This window comes from Crocodylus siamensis, chromosome 7, assembly GCF_052110815.1.
Source record: "Crocodylus siamensis isolate JL-2025a chromosome 7, ASM5211081v1, whole genome shotgun sequence".
In the NCBI taxonomy this organism is placed as follows: domain Eukaryota; kingdom Metazoa; phylum Chordata; order Crocodylia; family Crocodylidae; genus Crocodylus; species Crocodylus siamensis.
This window is the reverse complement of record NC_143401.1, coordinates 19145363-19165809: the sequence shown is the minus strand read 5'-3', so window position 1 is coordinate 19165809 and position 20447 is coordinate 19145363. Positions and strand designations below refer to the sequence as shown.

Genomic DNA, 20447 nt, shown 5'->3' with positions numbered 1-20447 from the left:
CAGAGGTTCAACTTCAACCGATTTATACATATAATGGAGCACTCTAGACTACTAGATCAATGGTACCCTTCTAGAGGGAACTTCTTGCAGGAAGTGCAAGAATTATTGCAACAAGCTGTTGCACTGAAATTATGTTGTAGGGTGGAGATGGGCAGATAAAGAAACCAACTAAAACAGCTGATCAGCCAGGTGGGAAGGCAATTGAGTTACTTTGCATCCCTAACTGGGAGCTGTCCAAGTGAAAGTCCTTTGAGACAAATGCAGGTGCATCTAAAATCTCTTGATTATCAAAACCAAATGTCAAAGTATGCTTATCTTGTCCAGTGATCCTTTGATATGCAGTAACTTTTACCAGATAATTGTGTATGCTCTATTGTTTTAAAAAGCATGAAAGTTTAACAAAACAGATGAGGAAACATGCTATAGACATTTACTGAGGAAAAAAGTACACAACATATCTAAGTTTTATTGTACAGCCACTGTAAACATTCTCTCCACAGCAACAAGTAATCTAGATAAAGAACAAACTTAAAAGTTTCCAAAACTGCACTCACAACTCTGAAAACCAAGGACTTTAGATAATTACAGATACAAGATTTCCAAGACATGTGCCTCAAGGTGAGGAGGAAGCAACTTACTTTAGAGAAAGTTCAGGTCCTGCAGCTGTAGAGAAGTCTTCAAGGGTTACAGAGATTTTTTTTGTACAAGGCAGTATGCCATATGATGCTCAGGAAGTCAAATGCAATAGTACATCAGCACGCAAGAGCTTAGTGCTGATTTCAGCTTTCTACTACAGCTCAGTAACACAGGCAGTAAAAGCACATTTGTGAGAGAAGGGAAAGTTTTCTAGTTTTAGAAGGGATTAACAAAGCAAAATTGCAGGAGATATCTGGACTAGTAACCAGCTCCTCAGGTAAGCCAATCCCCAAGTGCACTGTTCTTCCAGAAGTAAGTGCTCCTGTGCCTTGTGCAGCTTAAACCTCAGCCCACAAACCTTCTTCTCAAAAAAAAAATCTTGTATTTAGGAAGTGTCTTTTTTTTTTTTTGTAGGTTTCACCGTTTCTCCAATTTTTTGTACTTTGCTTCTGCAAAAGAAAATCAGAATATTGGTTATCACTAAGACAAAAAACCCCCAGTTTTAATCCCCCTTTAATTTCAAAGTAACAGGAGGGACTCAGGGCAGTTTTTCAAAAAGCATTTTAGGCACTTCTAGTTGCTGATAATATGTTTAAGAGTCCCCACGTTTACCCAGATTACCTAAATCCTATTTGTTTCAATGAAATTTAGTTAACCAGTGGAATTTTAAAAGCACCCATTACCTTTGAAAAGCTAGCCCTAAGTGCCTTCCATGATTGTAATAAGTTGCATTAAAATAGTGTCCACACTACTGTCAACTTCCACATAAAGTAACTTCTAGAGGTGCACTGATATATTGGTTCATATCAGATCGGCACTGATAAAAAGAAAATTAACGTCATCAGCAACTGGCTTTTTTTGGTCAGCGTAGCCAACGTCACCAATAAATGCTGTGTGCATGCATGCAGACAGGATTGCAGCCTGGCATCTTGGAGAGCAGTGTCTGACCTGTTGCGGGGGGGGACGGGACAGGGGAGGGAAGGTGTTTTGGTGGGGGTAGATTGAGGCCCCCAGGGTGGGGACAGGTAAGCTCTTCATTGCTGTATGCGCCCCCAAGGGAGGCATGGGGGGGCATGTGCCCCCTGGATTTGTGCGCAGGGCAAGGGTGGGCTGCCTGCTGCCGGCTGGTTGTGCCAGCCTCTTCCCAGCAGGGGGACTGGGCTGGGGATGCGCTTGAGATGGGTGGGGGTGAGACAGGCAGCAGCGGCATTGGGAGGGGGGCTACAGCTACTCCAAAATTCACCATAACCACCCTGTAGCCCCCCTGAGGTGCATGCAGCAGCAGAGAGCTGTCCCCCTCCACATGAGCTGCCCATGGCTCCATCCCGCATCCTGCCCTGGCTGGGAGGCGCCTGCCCCTGGCCCACTCCCCCCCTCCCCGTGGGGGCCCTGATCTACCCCCGCCATGCCCTTTCCCTTTCCCCTCTCACCCCCATCACTTACCAGCTGGATGTTGCTCATCAAGCTGCTGGGCTGCATATCAGTTATCAGATTGGTATTGGCTGATATGGCTGGTTAACAATCAGCCATCAGTATTGGCCAAAAAAATCTTTATCAGTGTACCCCTAGTAACTTCTAACTTATCCAAGTTATAACACGCTTTTTGCTAGTCTTAAAAAAGTGCTACAGTCCAAATTCCTTAAAGCAGAACAACCCTATATTACATTTTCAACGTAGACTACTCAGTCCCTTTAAGAAATTACTCTTAGCTTGTGACAAGCACACTGTATATTAGGCCACCCTGACCAATAGTAACAGTACAAGAAAATAGTTACCAAGTCTTTTTGAATACGCGTCCAACTTATAGGCTGCTTGCTCAAGAGCTGCCACTTGTTCCTCAATGAGGTTGATCTGCTCCAGATATGGCTGAAGAGCAGCATCTTAAAAAAAGGGAAGAAAGCGGTATCCATCAATTCTTATTAGTTCACCCACAAAAATTATCTCAGACGTGACACAAGTTTTTCTGGATATTCTTTGGACAGAATATTTTAAAAAGGCAACCAAAAAAAAATCAAAGAACCAAGTATGAAATTAAAAAGACTATAATAAAAAAATGCTCATAAACTCACCACCAATGGAAATACAATGGGAATAAATGCAAAAATCACCCCCAATTCTTATCAATTCACCGTTCATTGAAATTTTATTAACCTCCACCTCACTGATGATGCAGAAATATATTATTGTACCCCACATGCAAATGATGATGCTCGAGGACCAAGCTTAAGGGCATGAATTAACTCATTATCCAGTTTGCCCAAGACCAAAGAAGGATCCTACAGCAAAGGTGAAAATACAATCCATGTTTCCTTACTCCAGTTTTGCTTACCATAAAGCCAACCTTCCTCTCCCGCAGAAAAGCGAAGGGATGAATATCAATTCTATTCAGAGTGCTCCTTTCTTTAGCAACACAAAATATGACACATTATGGATTGCAAATCCATTCCGGAGGCCTGTAAGACTCTACAGTCTCCTCTCCTTAGAAGTTTCATTTACTGCATAACACAACTTTTACTATACTCCTTTCCAATTTGTTTAACTTACATTTTTGGTTTAAGTCTTTCAAGTTCCGACTAATGTTTATAGCAATATCTTTCATTTCCAGGTATTTCAAGCTGGTCAATTTGTTCATGTTTTCCAGAAGTTTGTAGTCTTCACTTGTGGCTTTAAGAAAAGAAAATATTTACAGCTTTATTCAAAGCCCAAACAGTTTGGATACGATGGGCAACTTATTTAGATTTCAAGATGAAAGCAGTACAAAACTAAGAACAGCTTAGCCATTAATAAAACTCCTCGCAGAATGCGCTCTGGAAAAAATATTTTGAGAACTGGAATTTCCAAATGGATTGACAAATAAATGTGACACATTCAACAAGAAATACAGACCTTCTAGTTACATTCATTTCTACAGTATCTATCGATCTAGAGATAGCTACTTCAGAGGCCTTGAACATGAAAGCTGATCTGCATGAATGAGCACTCTGGTCTAACTACAGATGTTTAAATGACACAGGTGGTGATATGTGTGTCCATGCAACAGCTTGCAAGATTAAGACTTAATACATCAGACACTGTGTTTTGGTAGGGGAAAAAAACCAAAAACAAATCCTAGAGTCAGAACTGCTTTATTAACCTTTATATCTTTCACATTGCACAGATGCTTCAATTCCTCAAAGTATCATTAAAAAATGAGAGAGAGTGTGCAGGAGAATTAATTCTGGTACTAGGGATATGCAAGTTCAAATGCCTGTTTTATCAGAGACTTCCTATGTATCATAGTACATAGGGTCAGAAGGAACCTAAACAGATCATCAGGTCTGACCCCCCTGCCCCGGGCAGGAATGGGTGCCAGGGTCATATCACCCCAGCCAAATATCTGTCCAGCCTCCTCTTGAAGGCCCCCAAGGTAGGAGAGAGTACCACCTCACATGGTAACCCATTCCAGAGCCTGGCAGCCCTATCTGTAAAGTAAAGTAATGTCTCCTGATGTCCAGCCTGAACCTTCTAACAATTTGTAGCCATTATTCCTACTAACCCCAGGCGGTGCCCGGGGGAACACAGCCTCCCCCAGTTCTCACTGGCCCCCCCAGTGAGTTTGTAAACAACCACCAGATCCCCCCTCAGCCTTCTCTTGGGAGGCTGAATAGGTTCCGGCCCTTTAGCCTCTCTTTGTAGGGCCTGCCATGGTGCCCCTTGACCACATGCATGGCCCTCCTCTGGACCCTCTCGATGCTGTCCAAATCCCTCTTGAAGCGCGGCGCCCAGAACTGGACACAGTACTCCAACTGTGACGTGACTAGTGCCGCATAGAGGGGAAGGATCACTTAGCCTTACTGACCGCTTCCTTGCATTGGCAGCTCATGTTCATCCTGGATGAACCCTGAGCAACGTGGGTTGCCTGCGACCCACAATCCTGAACAAATCACTTTGCAGAAAGATCTGTGACCCTGAGCAAATCACTTAGGCCCAGGTCCTCAAAGGTATTTCAAAATGAATTAGGTACCTAATTATTAAGCTTTTCTGTATCTTTGCTCCTATCTGCAAAGTGAGAATAACTGAATTTCTCTACCTCTGCCTGATATGAGGAAGACAAATACATTAGCTTGTGAGTGCTCAGATATGACAGTAATGGGGGCACTAAAAGTATCCAAGAGTCATACAAACATGTTTAAGGCTTTGCTGATTTAGGGCTATATACAGTAGGTTAGGACAGAGGGATTTTCAAAACTTGCCCACCTTGGACAAGAGGATAGCTGCCAAGGAACATACCACAGTGGCTGTTTGCAATTTAGCAATGTTAACATAAAAACAACAAAGATTTTAAGAGATCGGAAAACTAAGCTGCACTGGGTTCTGTACTGAAGGACCATTTGAAAGATTGGCATGACTGTTTGGAGCCCTCATTAGCTTTGGTAAAATCAGATGTTCTTTTATCTCAACCCACGTGGGTAGCATTTTGGCAAACTAAACAGGAGATATTGTTTTTTAAACAGTTTTGATCAAAGCTAGTAAAATATCTGTTAGCTTCACAGTTGGCCTTACCTGTCAGTTCACCTGTTAAATAGGTGGCCATTTTGCTGAACATATCCTTACACAGCTCATTGATATCTGCTTCTGCTGGTTCCTTAGCCTCTTCTGCTGTCTCAACAGCAGGATCCTCTAATCAAGATACAGAGAGGGCAGAGGTAGTGGAAAGTAAAATAGCAGAACACATACAAGGAAAAGACAACACAGACCTTTTTGCAATGTTTGCCTTCAGCATATGGTGTACATTGAGGATTAAAAGAGCATTAATCCCATACCCTTATCTGTAAAACAGTCTGAAGGTGAAGTTCAATAGATTTGGCTTTTCAGTTACCCTTTAGGTTACAAAGAAAAAAGTTACTCTACTTCTAACATAAAGGGGACGCAAGAGCAACATGGAGAAAGGGATCTTTCAATGTGATTTTTCCTACTGGTTATATCCAAGCTCCTCTCTATCTTTTTTATCCTTAGTCGCGGACGATTGAGAATTCATCTTCCCTCCCTCTTCCCCAGAAGGCACTGCAAATCCTCTGATGCTTGTCTGCTGAATTTCCTCTCCCCTCCCTTAAACCCTTAAAGAAGTGCTTTTTACCAGCGGTTTTCACCTGATAATCTCTCCACCCTTTCCTTTACTGGAGCCTCACCTTTGCATGGCTTGATCCCTGGAAATGCCTCAGCTTTAATTTATTTATCTATTTATTTTTTCAAGGAAAAATGTTCACTCCGGAGTCAAATCAGCCAAATCGATTACAAATCTGCGAGTCATTCAAGAGCCACATGTGGCCTTGCTACCGGCCAGCATCCTCCACCGCCGCCCGGGGCTTCAGATGCTTCCAAATCCTTTGGCAGTCATCCTACATGCCTGGAGTTTGGATGCCCCCGTGTTTCGCTTACCTTCAGCTGCAGGAGCCAGCTAGAGAGAAGTCTCCCATTCCCACAAAAGCGGCGTATAGCCGAGATCTTTCCACTGGAAGCGAAAGCAGGAGGCTAGCTATGCCTTATGACCCTGCACCCTTGTGGGTACCCTGCAAGTGGGTTTTCCCCTGCCACTAGGAAAAGCACCATGGTGGCCTTGGTATTTCCCCTAACGTGATTTATACACCGGCTGGGGGCAGCTCACAGCAAGAGCACAGAGTAACTTAGGCAGGGGAGAACGACAAGAGAAAAGGGAGTGACATGAGAACCAGAGGCATAAGGGCAATGTGCACCGCACTCGCCGGGAGGCTGCTTTCTACAGAAAGGAGGGGCGAGGCCACAGCCCATCTGGTTGGGTTGTGATGTGGGCACTCTCCCACCACCACGGGCTCTGCTATCTGTGGCAGGGACGAAACTCCCCGCCCACTTTCCTGCTGCGTATCCGGGCTCGGCTTTTATCTAAGGCAGGAGCGACACCCCCTGGCCCCGGGGTGGAGCCGGACGCGGCCGGGCCCGGCGGCGCTGTGCTAGGAGGCCACGCCGGGCCGGGCCCGGGTGCGCGCGGGGCGGTGCGGCGGCCGGACGAGACGCGACGCGCCCCCCGGGGCCCTGGTCCGCCTGGGAGCGCCCCCGGCCCTCGCGCTCGGCCAGAGGCAGGGCCGCCCCCGCCGCCCCGCTTACGTTTGCCCACGGAGGCGCGGAGCTCGGGCGGCCCCCCAGCTGCAGCTGCCATGACGACGGCCCCCAACCCCCGCTGCTTCCGCCCGCCCCGCCCCCACCGCACATGCGCGGCCCCGGGCACGCGAGCGGAGGGCGGGCTCCACTCGCCCCGCCCATCTGCTGCAGAGCGGGCCAGAGACGCGGCGAATCCCCTGGGGGCGCGCGAAGCCGCGAGCTGTCACGGGTACTGGCGACCAGTCCGGCGAGGGGGCGGGGCCGGACCCCCGCGGACCAATCCGGGGAGGGGACGGAAACTTACCACAGTAGGAGGCCAGGAGTGGAACTTGGTTCAAAAGAGGAACTAGACAGTTTTATGGCGGACAGCTCCCCCAGGGCTATTAAACATCGCACTCAGAGATACCAGTTCAGGCTTGGGACATCTTTAAACCGACGTGGGAGGACATGGCCAGCTCTCAGGCGGCTGCTGCAGTATGCGCTAGGACAGCACATGGCCACCAGGTGGCAGGGAAGCCAGATTGCATTGAACAGCTCGACCAAGATGAAGTGGTCTATGGGAATGGGTATGTGACCCGTACCTCAGTATAATTTGCACCCCGTTATAATGAGTCACTTTCATGGGTAAGGCTGTATGCCCAGTGTCCGCTTCACTTTTACACCAGTATGAAACTGGAGCTAGGCCTGTTGAAAGCCTCTGGGTTAGTGTCATTAGGGAGAGCAACAAGGGTGGTGTCATGGTGGGGGTCTGCTATAGACCATCAGACAAGGAGGATAAGGTGGATGAGGTTTTCTTCAAACAGCTAGCAGAAGTTTCCCAGTCATAGGCCCTGGTTCTCAGGTGAGGGACTTCAAAATCACCCTGTCATCTGGCAAGGCAATACAGCAGTGGACAGGCAGCCCAGGAAGTTTTTGGAGAGAGATGGGGACAACTTCCAGGTGCAAGTGTTGGAGAGGCCAACGGGGGGCTGTGCTCTTCTTGATCTGCTCATGAACACGAAAGAATTGGTGGGGAATGTAGTGGATGGCAACTAGGGCAGCAGCAATCATGAGAGAAAGATGATGAGATGACTGGCTCTGTGGATGCAGGGAGAGCAGTGGATGTGGCATACCTTGACTTCCGCAAGGCTTTTGAGATGGTCTCCCACAACATTTTTACAAGGAAGCTACAGAAGGCACCCCATGTGCCCTGCCACAATAATTAAAACTAAAGTTTAAATGTGTATGTTTTGTAAAAGAAACATAAGAGATGAACATCAACAGAGATAGCAATAGGAATTAGTATGAGATGGGGTGGGAAGGGGGTACTCAAGCATAAATACAGGGCCTGCGAGACCTGTCTCTCATTGTGACTGTTGGGAGAATAAATAGCATACTGTGTTGCTACCAAAGGTGGTGGAAGGCCGGGGCTAGCAGGGCTTAGCCCCTAAAATTTTCACAGCGGCTGGCAACAGCAGCAGCACCACAGTGCTGCTGCCCCAGTGTCCAGTGCCACTCAGCATGCAACCACACATACAGCACCAGTGCGAGCGCCAGTGCGTGCTGGCCCTGCCACAGCCCTGTGGGAGGGAAGAGCGGGGGTCAGGCAGGGCTCAGTCCCCCCCAAATAATATTTTCCCCCACTGCTTATGGGCTCTACCTGTCACGGGCAAGATTCACTTAGTTGGGCTGATCATTAATCAGAACAACTGGTTTAATATCTGAGGACAATCCTAGCTTTTGCCACTAGATTTGAGTTAATTTTTTTCTGTTGCCTCTGGAAGACTCCTTACTAGCATTGGCCTTTCAGAACACATCAGTCCCAGCAGTCTATATATCAAAAGTGACAGCAGCAAGATACCACCCAAGGAAACACTCCACACACTCATCTATGTATTACTGTACAGGAACTACTGCAAAATATCAACTTACACAAGCATAGAATTACATTCATTTATTGTTAAATAACGAAAACATTTCCCACTCTTATATTTTAAGCTCTACAACATACTCTGAGCCCCTTAGGACTGCAAGCCTACATTGTCAGAAGCATTGCAGTAATGGACTATTAGTCTGTAACTGGTCATCAGCACCTAACTGATCTTCTATATTGGGGGTTGGTGAGTCCTATGCAAATGTTCTTTACTTTGTGATAGTGAGAACTGATTTTGCTGTGGGTAAAGGCTCTGATGTTCTGATGCCACTAGAAGTGCAATCTCTGTTGTGCCAAATTTGCAAAGCAAGAAAATTCCAAATGTGTTTTTAAATCTCAGGTTCTGAAGTATCTCACAAAACAAGAATGTGTCCTGGCTCCACACTGATTCAGCAGGCATAATTCAAAGCCCAGGATGCCAGCACAGAAAATAGCTGTTACTTAGGAGTGATGGCCTTTAATGGGCACAGCTAGCTGAGTGCTCATATGTGGTTTGCGGTGCTGAGTGCTCCTATGTGGTTTGCGGTGCCACAGACCCATTTGCTGCACTGGTCCTGGTATCAAAAAAACCCACACCAGAAAATAGCAGGTTGGTGCATGTGGTAGCAGCAAGCATTATGGAAAACTGGACCTGGCTGGCCATAGCCATGCTCTGGCTGCTGGCCAGGCTGCATGTGCCCCAATCACTACTGCTGGACCTCCGGGAGACCCCAAACCCCAGGTAAGGCTGCTGGGACCAGGCCAAGTGCTCGCCCCAGCCTCCCCTAACCCACCTGGGGCAACTTGCTGCATGCCACAGCACGCATGCAGGGGCATTTCCCAGGGACAGTCAGCAGCAGCACAAATACCTGCTGCTATTTGTCACTGGGGAATGTATGTTCCTGCTTGTGGGGACACGCCCTATAAGGATTATTTGCCTGTCACATGCAATCAGCTAATGCAGCAGTTTACAAAATGAAACTTGTTTCACATTGATTCATCAGCTTAATTAATTTTCCTGAGAGAGTTCAGATACTGACCACAGAATAATGAACAGGATCCGAGTTTTCTGTTTCCCACAGGAAAAACATGGATTTTCCTTTTTAAAGGAGAAAAGCATGTATTTTCCCCTTTGAAGCAGGCCCCTTTTGCAAACAGCTCTCTGCAAGATGGATAGGTCTGGCCTACAAGAGCTACTAGCAAAAGGGCAGGAAACCCTAAGCCCTGTCCAGAGGGAGGCAGGGGTGGAGCCTGAGAACCTGAGTCAGCCTGGGCTGGCTCAGACTCAGTATCCCTCCTGCGGCCTTTGGGGTAAGTAAGGCTTTTGGGGGCTGGGACCTAGGGGCAGGGGGTAGCTGTGGGCCCCCTCCGGCAGGGCTGGGGAAGGTCCTGTGGGTTGGGTGAGGATCATGCTACTGGGAGGCCTAGGGCCTGCTGGGAAAGCCAGCAGGACAGAGATGCGTGGGTGGTGATCACACTGCCCCGCACTGGGGGCCAAGGCCAGGATGGGGGCAGGCTGCCTTGTCCTCTACCATGATGGCCCATCCTGCCATGGTTTGTCCCCACTCAGCTTGGGCTGGGGATGAGGGCACTGCCCAGCTGGAATGGTGGTGGTGGCTCATGTGGGAGGGAAGGTTTGCCCTTGGGGCAGGGCTGGGAGTGCTGCCCGGGGCTGGGGCCAGGGTGCTGGGGAAAGCATTGGCTATCCCTTGCTCCCGCAACAGCTGCCTACCATGTAGCCATGCCACATCCCACCGGCCTGCAGCAGCAAGCTGCTGGCGACCCTGCCAGGGCTAGCGCTGGAAGTGCAGCTGCAGGCACACTGCACAGCAGGGCACAGGGAGGGAAGAAGTGGTGCAGCCAGCCCACATGCAATCCTGCTCAGCCCAGCTCCTGCCAGCCTCGCCAGACTGCGACCCCTGTGTGCCCAGCTGCCAGATGGGATGGGACCTGCTGGCGGGAGCCACAGCCACACAGGCAGCTGTTGCACTGCAACCTAGCCCTGTGCCCACATCAGCCCCAGGATATGTGGCCTCAGCCTAGGGGGAGGCTCCTGGTCCCAGAAACCACTCAGTGGGGAGTGTAATGGGCCAGAGTGGGAGGGGTGAAGGTGGCAGCAGGGGGCACAGCGATGGACAAGATGGGGATTGGGGTAGCTGTGGGGGTGGAAGATTATATATATATATGTGGGGGTCAGGGACGCTCTGTATAGAAGCAACCACCAGAGCTGGACCTTGAGCTCTCCTTACCTGCCTACAGTAGCCTGTGCAAGGGGAGGCTGGCCTGGAAGGAAGGGGGCTTGCCCAGCTAGAAACAGGTCCAGCCCACTCCCTGAGCCCCAATCAAGGTCTTCCCAGAAAGTACATGGGGACAGGGACCACTGAGGTCTGGGCACAGGCACAGGAAGCAGAATAGCAGGAGCCAACTGTTCAGAGCCACAAAGCAGCAGGAAGGACAGCTGCAGTTACTCATGTCCTGGTGCGGGGAGGAAGCAAGTTGGGGGCAGATGGGGGCTGCAGGTCAGGGGTGAGGGGCACGGGCACAGGCAGGGGCAGGACACTGGCATATCAGTACTGCTCAGTGCCACAAAGCAGTGGTGGGGACAGCTGCAGCTGGACCCATGTCCTGGTAAATGAAGAGAGCAGGGGGAGCTCCGATTTTCCATGATTAAAAAACCCAGTATCAAATGCCAATATAGATAGGTATTTAGAATTAATTTTATTATAATGATTGAGGCAGTGGTAGGCTTCCAAATGCTTTAAAATGGTAAATATATTAATAAAACATTATGTTCAGCAGATCCCTATATATAGATAGTGGCATTTCATTTTAAATGGATTTGGGTTTTTTTTAATCAGAGAATTTGGGGTTTTTGTTTTTAATCAAAGAATTTGTGATTTTTAAACAGAGAAAACCAGGATTCCTGATAATGAGTTACACAATATGCAGTATACAAAGTTATACATATGCAAGAGAACACATTATTTTAAATGCTCCTTAAAAAACCCAACAGAGCCAACAATTCAACTACAGACAGTAATAAAAAAGAATATATACACATACACATACACGTCATGGGGATCAGCCTCAAGAAAAAAAAGTGGCCTTGGTTAGCACTTAAGGCCTGATCTGATGCTTGCTGAAGTCAATGGGAATCTTCTGATCTGATGCCCATTTAGGCCCATTGAAATCTTAATAAGCTTCAGTGACTACAGGTTCAGATCCCTTAAACTGACATGCTTTGCAAGTCAAAGTCCTGAGGTAAGTGGTGGATCAAGGGAATAGGTGAAGCTAGGTAAACTTCTTCATAAACCGGAGTTTTGCATAGGCTATCAGGAGGAAGATGGAAGTCATGCAGACCAGAGCCACAATGTTTTCCCACATAGCCCAGTTAGTGGGTGCAATTCCTTGGCTACACAGGTATGTTTCACCATAACATCTGCCAGGAGACATGGGACAGAAGTTAACATTTAACAGTAATAGCTGATATGTTCTGCCGTAGCTCTTCAGGTGCTTGACAAAAGGAAACCAATCATGCACAGAGATTAGACAGCTTCTCCAAACAACAGTTCAGCAGAGTGGAGTGATTATCATTGGATCTTCCACTTCCCATTTTCCCTAGCCTCTAGATTGCCCTTACCAAGGTTTCATCATGTGTCATCCCAGTGCCACTTCCACCAACACATCAAAGATCAAAGAGACTTAGGCATGCAACATATTGTTTCAACTCTGATTTAGAGCCCATTCCTATATGTCTTATATGCTAAGATACCTTCTTTGTGCATGTGTAGATGAAATATGGGCCCTAAATTGAATTGGTGGGTCTTTAAAAACATCACTTCAATTTAGGGCCCTTTAAGCCCCTGTGTCATGCACACACCCCAACTTACCTGCCTCTCCAGCAGCAGGGAGGAGAGGGCGAGCTGCCAGCGAGTGGAGCGGTCCCTGGGCTGTGGGGGGTGGCTTGGTGCTTCCCTCCGCAGCAGCAGCACCCCCTAGGTGGCACCTGCCTGCAGGCACCTGGCTCAGGCAGTCCCGAGGGGCACCGCAGCCGCGGAGGGAAGCACTAGGGCCACGCACAGCTCAGGCAGGCAGGCAGGCAGACTCCAGGGTGGGGAAGAAAGAAAAAAAGATCAGGCTTACCACTTTTCGTGGGCAGAGTCTGTCTTCCCAGGCTGCTGCCAGGCTGCCTGCAGGGTTTCCTGCAGAGCCCTTGGGCCACATGGAGCCCAGTGCTTCACTCTGTGTTTGTAGGGGCAGCAAATTAAAACCCCTCGGATTATGCCACCAAATTTCCTACAGTGGCTGTAATGAATGCACAATACGCTGTTGACATGTGCAAACACCAACACCATTACAGCTACCAATCATCCAGTAGCTGATACAAGAAAATATGATGGCTGGAGCAGTTCTCATGGGCACAAGATCTCCAGTCATGACACTGGTCATTGTGGTTCATTGTTAACCATAGGAATTAAGTTCAGCAAGTGTAATTTTTTTCCTTTCTAATGGTATGTATAAAATGCAAAAGCATTTAGCTCGTTTTAAAGTGTCACGCACACAACCCCCTCGTTTCATCTATACATGGCCAATAGTCCTAAACCATCTCTGAGGGCTGGGCACTTTTCCACTTCTCAGATAAGCATGAGTATAAAACCTCCAAATGTTCTCTGGCTGCTGATACCTTACAGTGAGGGACTGGATCTCAACAGTATGTTAAACTGTCCTTTACAAAGACAAATCTTGGCCAAGATACCCAAAACTGATTTCAGAGAAGAGAAGTAGTTATTTTGTTCCTGCTGCACTATATTGGGGAGCTGTGATATCTCAGAATAAACTTCTAAAATCCAGGATGGTAGTTTATGCTATTTTCATAAAAATACTGGGTTACTGTGAGAAATCATAGAACTGCAGAACTTGAACTTGTAAGATCATTAAGTCCAGTCCCCTGCCATGGGCAGGAAGTTATTGGGTTCAGATAAGCTCAACAAGGTACCTATCCAGCCTCTTCTTGAACACCTCCAAGGATGGTGTCTGCACCACCTCTGCTGAAAGTGTTCCAGATTCTGGTGACCCTTACAGAAAAGAAATTATTCCTTGTATCTTATTTACCCTTTATAAGCTTATATCCATTGGTCCTTGTCCTCCCATGAGATGCCTTCCAGAAGAGTTGCTCACCTAAATCTTGGTGTTCACCCCGATGTACTTGTAGGTGGCTATCAGTGCAGTAACTCCAAAGTAATGGTCATGGGAACTTTCCCCCAGACAATTCACTATTGTTTAAACGGGAGGCCCATGATGAGGTAAGACTTACATTTCTCCAAACTGCAAAATATCCAGAGAACAAGTAGGGGTATCTCCTATGGATGTCGTGATATTTGAGCTATTCTGACTGCAGAAGTACAGGTCTCTAAACTCATTTACTTGCAGGGCCTGAGGAGAAAGTCAGATACCAAAATGTAGTAAAACAATGCAACACCAGCCTGAGACACTGAGACTAAAATGTGAACAGTATGGCAAAAAATGATGATCTTTATATTTGCTTTCTCTTTACTTTGGCTCACTCTATCAGACAAAGATGTACCATTTATTTCTCAGCTATGTTCACTGGTTTAAATCCATTATAAGTAGTGTCCAAAAGATATGAACCTAGATTTTCAAGAAGGAGTAATGGTTTTGCACGACAGATATGCAAACACCTTGAAGGGATCTTCGTATTAGAAAATGTTAAGCACCAACACTGTAAATATCAAGCCCCTTTCAGTGGTCCCAAGCTGAGTTCTTGAAAATTAAGAAACTCCAAATCTCTAATTGCTTTGAAGCTCTTTGTCATGGCTTTCTGAGAAGCTACTTGATAGTCTTCAAGAAAGAGTTTGGTGTCTCAGTCTAGTGGTCGGAAACATGGCCAGCAGCCGGAATGAGATTCTGGAGACCCATGCTCTGCCACAATGTACTGAATTGCCCTCTTACCCACAGTGAAGGTTTATCTAGGACCTGGATAGGGGAGTGGCCTATGGATGGTCCACAGTACCGGATAATTCCTCCCCTTGCTGGTACCAACATACTTATTTTGTGGTCCAGCAGAGCAGTTCATTCTCTGGGAATGGAACTATTTTTTAAACTCTTTTAAAATTAATTTTTAAAAAAAAGAGAATCCTAATTAGTAACTTTCAAAAGAATTGTATATGTCTTCCTCCAGAAGTGACTCTATTGGGCATCTTATCCCTTAAAGAATAACATTATTTTCTACTCACTGTCAGGCCATATCGGGGTATGCTGAAGTACTTGAGCCAGTTCAGCCATCCCATCACAGATGGGAGGTTCACTAAAAGGCCAGAAAAGATCTGAAACAGAAAGAAATGGACTGTAATGGAGTGACACACTTATCACCTGCACACAAGAATGACGCTGTACCAGTACAACTAAAACAGCACATATCCCCTTCTCTCCCCAAGCACAGATGCAGTTATGCAGGTATAAATGCACTTTATACTGCCTATGCACTTTATTCCCATGCAGAAATAAGCTATGCTGATATAAGGCATCTTTAGACCAGTATAACTGCATCCATAATAGGTATTGTACTGGAGTAACAATTTTAAAGCAAACCTCACTTCTTTGAGTATGGACACACGGACAACTCACCATTGGGTAAAAGCAGGGGTAGATGGGGGAGGGGTGGTATAGTAGCATGGTCACAGCCCCCTTTGGCTGAGAGCCTTATGCACAGAGAGCTCTTTGAGCTCACCCACATCAGCAATACTCCTGCCAGAGCTTGCAGGTGCTGTGAGCTCTGAGCTCACTGGCTGGTCAATGTGGAGTCTGCACAGAGTTCCTGTTTCAAGCACCTCTGGAGCCCAGCACACCACTACTATTCATCCTTCTCCCATGCCCCACCCCGTCCCCCACACATACACTTAACAACAGGAGAAAAGAGGGGACAACAGCACTCAGCCCTGGACTCTGGAGATGTGTGAAAGTGCCACTGGTGTCAGAAGAGGGCTGAGGTGCGTGGGCAGAGCCATCTGCATACCCAACAATGAGTGGTGTTGTCAGCACTCAGGGAACGGGCACTGCAGAAAGCCTGCCTGCTCTAGGATTTGCTTTGGCCTAGTCTGCTAATCCTTGACTTCTCCTTGTACTAAATCCATCCAAAATCCTCCTTTAAATGGGTCCTCTCCCAGTACCAACAAAGCAGCATGCACAATACTTACAAGCATCAAGACAAAGCAAATTGTGATAAGCAGATTAGCAATGGCAGCCACATCCATCCCAGCACTGATAGCCAGAGACATGGCTGTGGCTGTGTACGATACTAGCATCAGTGTCAGCATGAAGAAAAAGAACCGTCCTGCCACTGCCTGATAGCCTGTCAAAACAGCAAGACAGAGGGAGGTTCAGAGGATGCCTACGTCACAGAACCCAGAGATGCTCTCAGGTCCCTGCATAGGCCATGTGTCAGTGAGAGACAGGGTCCAGCATTGGTTGTAATGGAGTAGTAGGAGCTGAACAAAAGCTTCTCAACTGCTTTAAAAATGAAACTGTATCAGTTTATGAATGAGAAGACAATGTGCTGGCCCATAATGCTAGGGGACTGGACTCTCTGGCCCAGGAGGTCCTTTCTAGGCCTGTGTTCCTAAGGAAACGTGGGGCAGCCACAAGTTCAAAAGATAAGAAATGAGTGAGCAGTGTAATGCTAACTGCCCCTTGTCTTCCTGCTGGTGCTGCCATTTTCCTAGCACGCCACCAGCTAGATTTCACCCCACAAATCTGTCCTAATTATCCGACTTCTATGCTTGGAGGCCTGAGGCACTAAGATTCAGATCTTCTGCCATACATTAGGTGACAAAGTATGATCTTGCTCCACCTTGTTCAAATCACTGGAAACCTGTGAACACTCCTACTTTTGTAACAGTATCATCTTCACCCTCAGACTAAGTCACAACAAGCAGGAGGATGTATCCATATTTTGTTGTAATTATGTTTCAGGGACTTGAGTAGAGACATATAGATGCCCAAGTCCATGAGTTTGCCTAATAGATGAAACATTTCTTTCTACCATGTGTTTCATGTAGATACACAAATAAACCATGGGTGACTCAGATCTAAAACATCAATTGGTCTTAGACAGAACAATGCTCAAAAACAATGACAGATTAAATGGCGATGTTGATGCTTTACCAATCATCCAGTAGCTGATACAGGAAAATATGATGGCTGGCACAGTTCTCATGGGCATAAGATCTCCAATCATCAAGGCAAGGAAGTATGCAGACACACGATAATACCCACTGGTGTACTGATGGCTGTGATGACAGGAACACTGGTCATTGAATGTGGTTCATTGTTAACCATAGGAATTAGGTTCAGCAAAGTGTCATTTTTTTTCTTTTCTAATAGTATGTATAAAATCAGGGTAATTAGAGTTTATTCCCAGCTCGGTGACTGGCTATCGAACACTAGGCACGTTTCTTATTCCCTCTGTGACTTGGTTTCCCCAAACTGTAAAACTGGGGTAAGGATGGTGACCCTAATAGGGCTTTTATTAAAGCTTATAACATGCTTTGAGATCCACAAAGGAAAGAGTATGGAGGTGTAAAGCATTAGCAGTCTGGAAACACACCAGTAGTAAAGGAATACTTTCACCAAGTGAAATGATTGGTCTTGAAGACTATGCAGAGGAAAGGCTAAAGACACATTCTTACTGGAGTCAACAGCTTCCCCAACTGCCTCATAAAATTTGTTTTCAAAGGGCTGTGGTGACTGCCACTAGGTTGCCCACTCAGATACAACCCAGGTAGCAAATGAATCATTGCAGACCTTTGCCTTCTCACTCCACCTTGTAAAGTGGATTCGTTTCAGTAGTGGGATGCGTGGGTCACCACCAACCATAACTAGAGCACATGCTGACAGTCATTGAAAACAGGCCTAGAAGAGGCTGGTTTACACAATAATCTTAAACAAGCTCTTCTCTCTCCTGTGATCAGTTAGGATAGGCCCTGACTAAGTCCCCTTTGTACCAGAGCAGCAATGCAAATTTACTTTAATGCAATCACTAAAGGGGACAACAACTAGGGCTGAAATCTTGGAAAGTGACTGTATTGCTTCTGTGAAGCACTGGCACAGCAGCCCTGAAGACAAGTTGTGTCCCCTACTGCTTGAATACCTACAGCCTGGGCAAAAGCCTTGCCAGCATTCCTCATGCTGCCCGCCGCACACCTGGTGAAGACACTCTTGCAGAAAGGCTTTTGACTTACACAAACAATTTCTTGTCTCTGATAAACAGTTCAATTGCTGAAACACTGGAAAAGCACTGGTTTGTGGTTACAAAAAACAAGGATCCAATCCTGAAATGCAAATTACAAGTAAAAAATAAGGCACAGACTAAAGTCTACAATCCCCTGCACCAGAAAACTCATGCAGCAGCCAGAGAGGTCACAGGCCTATTTGATAGGCATCCTCCTGTTAGGATAGGGCACATTTCCTTGACATAAGATGCATCACACATTTACCTGCTGGGTCTTAACTAGATAAAGCAATGTCTGCCTTTTATGTGATCTTTCATACTCTGATTGGAAATGTGTCTGACCTGAAGGACAGCTGCCCAGTCAGGAACTCCAGCAGTGCATACAACTGCTGGCTGCAATATGGCATTCCAAGTCCCGTCAGCCTTCATGGAGCAGAATGCAGCCCCAAGCCCTCCCCGCTGCTGAACACAACAGCAACTGACCAGGAAATAAATGAGACCTGGTTTCCAGGGTTACCGATTCTGAATGCCACTTCGGTCCAGCTTTACTCCAAAAAAGATGGCACCCACTACCAAGGCTAGCACAAAGGTCACTGCGATCTGGAAGATGAAAGAATAAAAAGGGATCATTTATATAGATGAGCAGGGACAGGTAGCCAAAGACAGCACAAGCAGCACAAGGTACAGAGCCAAAGAAAGCATGCGTATCATGTGTCTTTAATGCTGTGAATGGGTTCCGAAATTCACAACTCACTTGGATGTTTTGAGATGGTATCTAAACACAAACAGAACCCTAGGCCAAATTCTCTATCTGTTGACCCTTGTGCAAGCTTCAAAGGCACTGCCACATGTTGCGCCAAAGACCAGGTGAGACAGAAAGCAGCAATGTGCCCCCAAATACTAGCTATTCTTGAACAGAGCAGAGAGAGCTAATAGACAGCAGGACTAATGTAACCAGCACAGGTGGCCAGCTAGGGTGACAAATTGTAGGAGGCAGGCAAAAGCAGTGCTCTGGGTGAACAGGCAGTGGGCATGCTCGGTTGAGCCCAGGCTTATGCCTAGGGCAGCAAAAATCCTTGCATATCCCGAATCCATTGCACTACACCCAGGGTGGAATACAGGTTCCCCAGACATTCTTCCCTGTACTATTAATAGCCATTCCATGGAACTGAGGCTGGGATTTTCAAAGGCTCTGCACCAGTTAGGCATCCATTGAATTTAAATTCTCAACTCCTTTTGGCCTCTGGAAAATGCCAGGCCTGTGTTGACTGGGACTTGATAAATATCAGTAAACAGGAGGGAATATGCCATCTTTCAATTCTGTAGCACTGAACAAACTGAAGGTGTCCTTTCTGAAGACTGCTTAGTGAGCCATAAGAAATTCCATTGCCCAGGAATCCTGGCCTCAGGACTCCTTGGAGATCCCAGGGGTATTTTTGAAAGAAGAATCTTCTGTCTCGTCTCTGCTGGACGGGAATCCACATATTGCTCATTTGTTGAAGGTTAAATCCTGCCTTCTGTCACAGCCTTGAACAAGGGGCACTGTTTAATGTGTTTTACCCCAGCTGAAGCAATTCTACTTCAGAGGCACCCCAGTGAGCATCTGCATTCTTCTTACTTGGGTGGAGAGTTGTTATTGGTTACCAGCCACTCAGTCCACCAGACAGTCCAGCTAGACCTGTGGTTTCATATCAGTCACCAAATCAGGTAGCAATGATTTCTGGCCCTCAGCAGGAGCAAACCAGTGACCTGGAGATCCCACAGTAAGAAGCCCTATGCTTTTAGTGCCAGTTTCTTACCTGTGCAACAGATGCCTGAGGATTCCTGATGAGATTCTTCAGGGAACGCTTGGAGACCCAACACAGCTGGGTGAAGAATCCATTTGCATACGTGATCTGGTTCACTCGCCTCGATTTCCTCTTCTTATTCCCCAGGCTAAGCTTCATTTTCTCCAGCATATCCCTCATGTTGCAGTACAGGCTGGAGTTCAGATATTCCTGGTGCAGTGTGTTCACCACATTCCTGTCCACATTCTCTTCTGCTACTTCATTTTCACCATTTATCCCTGAAGGAATGCATCCAAGACAGGGCAAGTTATGGGCTGTCCAGTTAGCCCTAATAAACAAGGCATCACCGGATGTTACCGGACCCTGAGTTGGCCAAGGCCATGAGGGTACAATAATAATGAGGTGAAATAATTACAGGATAGTTAAATTTGGGGATCAAAATACCTAACTTTAATAATTAGGAAAAAACATTATAATGGGACTAAAGAAGAAAGAACATAACAGACAGGTTTAAAACAACTTGGCTAAGTACAGACAGTCAAAAAGCCCAAGACTGAATTGATTCAATCTTCGTAGAGTTAGTTTAAGCTGTGTGGATTGAACCAATAAGGAAGTGAACAGACATTCACTTTTGATTCTGGAAAGGCAGCCAGATGCAAAGGGGCTTGTGGGATAGATGCAAAAATTCTGGGATGACTGAGAATTAACTTGGAGCTGGAGGGAATTTGGGACGGAAGTTCAATCAACCGATTTACCCCAAATCAGTTAAGTC

General features: G+C 46.6%; 2 protein-coding genes across 5 annotated transcripts in view; both read right to left on the bottom strand.

Moving 5' to 3' along the window:
* Positions 1–446: 446 nt before the first annotated feature.
* BLOC1S2 (biogenesis of lysosomal organelles complex 1 subunit 2) lies at positions 447–6893 on the bottom strand. 2 transcript variants are annotated; one of them, XM_090058218.1, is made up of 5 exons: positions 6757–6893; positions 5179–5295; positions 3181–3300; positions 2412–2516; positions 447–1085 (listed from the first exon to the last, which is right to left on the bottom strand). In XM_090058218.1, the coding sequence occupies exons 1-5, from the start codon at positions 6806–6808 to the stop codon at positions 1054–1056; spliced, it is 426 nt and encodes a 141-aa protein (XP_089914344.1). In that variant the 5' UTR covers positions 6809–6893; the 3' UTR covers positions 447–1053. The 2 variants fall into 2 exon arrangements, with proteins under 2 accessions (XP_089914344.1, XP_089914345.1); XM_090058219.1 differs by lacking the exon at positions 6757–6893 and adding an exon at positions 6055–6697.
* Positions 6894–8665: 1772 nt separating this feature from the next.
* Positions 8666–20447, bottom strand: part of LOC149859556 (broad substrate specificity ATP-binding cassette transporter ABCG2-like) — a 31952-nt gene continuing 20170 nt past the window's right edge. For all 3 annotated transcript variants that reach the window (XM_090058113.1, XM_090058112.1, XM_090058111.1), the window contains 8 exons: positions 19688–19953; positions 18406–18488; positions 17899–17988; positions 16823–16947; positions 15856–16010; positions 14896–14985; positions 13956–14074; positions 8666–12080 (listed from right to left, as the gene is read on the bottom strand). In XM_090058113.1, the coding sequence (XP_089914239.1) occupies positions 11933–12080; positions 13956–14074; positions 14896–14985; positions 15856–16010; positions 16823–16947; positions 17899–17988; positions 18406–18488; positions 19688–19953 (1076 nt within the window). In that variant the 3' untranslated portion in view covers positions 8666–11932. The remainder of the gene's footprint in view (positions 12081–13955; positions 14075–14895; positions 14986–15855; positions 16011–16822; positions 16948–17898; positions 17989–18405; positions 18489–19687; positions 19954–20447) is intronic.

Excerpts from the sequence above, each read along its gene's own strand:
- BLOC1S2 (XM_090058218.1), bottom strand. The coding sequence starts at position 6,808 with ATGGCAGCTGCAGCTGGGGGGCCGCCCGAGCTCCGCGCCTCCGTGGGC. Across the intron at positions 5,296-6,756 it reads CCGCGCCTCCGTGGGCAAAC|AGGATCCTGCTGTTGAGACA; the intron begins GTAAGCGGGGCG and ends TATCTTGATTAG. Across the intron at positions 3,301-5,178 it reads TTTAACAGGTGAACTGACAG|CCACAAGTGAAGACTACAAA; the intron begins GTAAGGCCAACT and ends CTTTTCTTAAAG.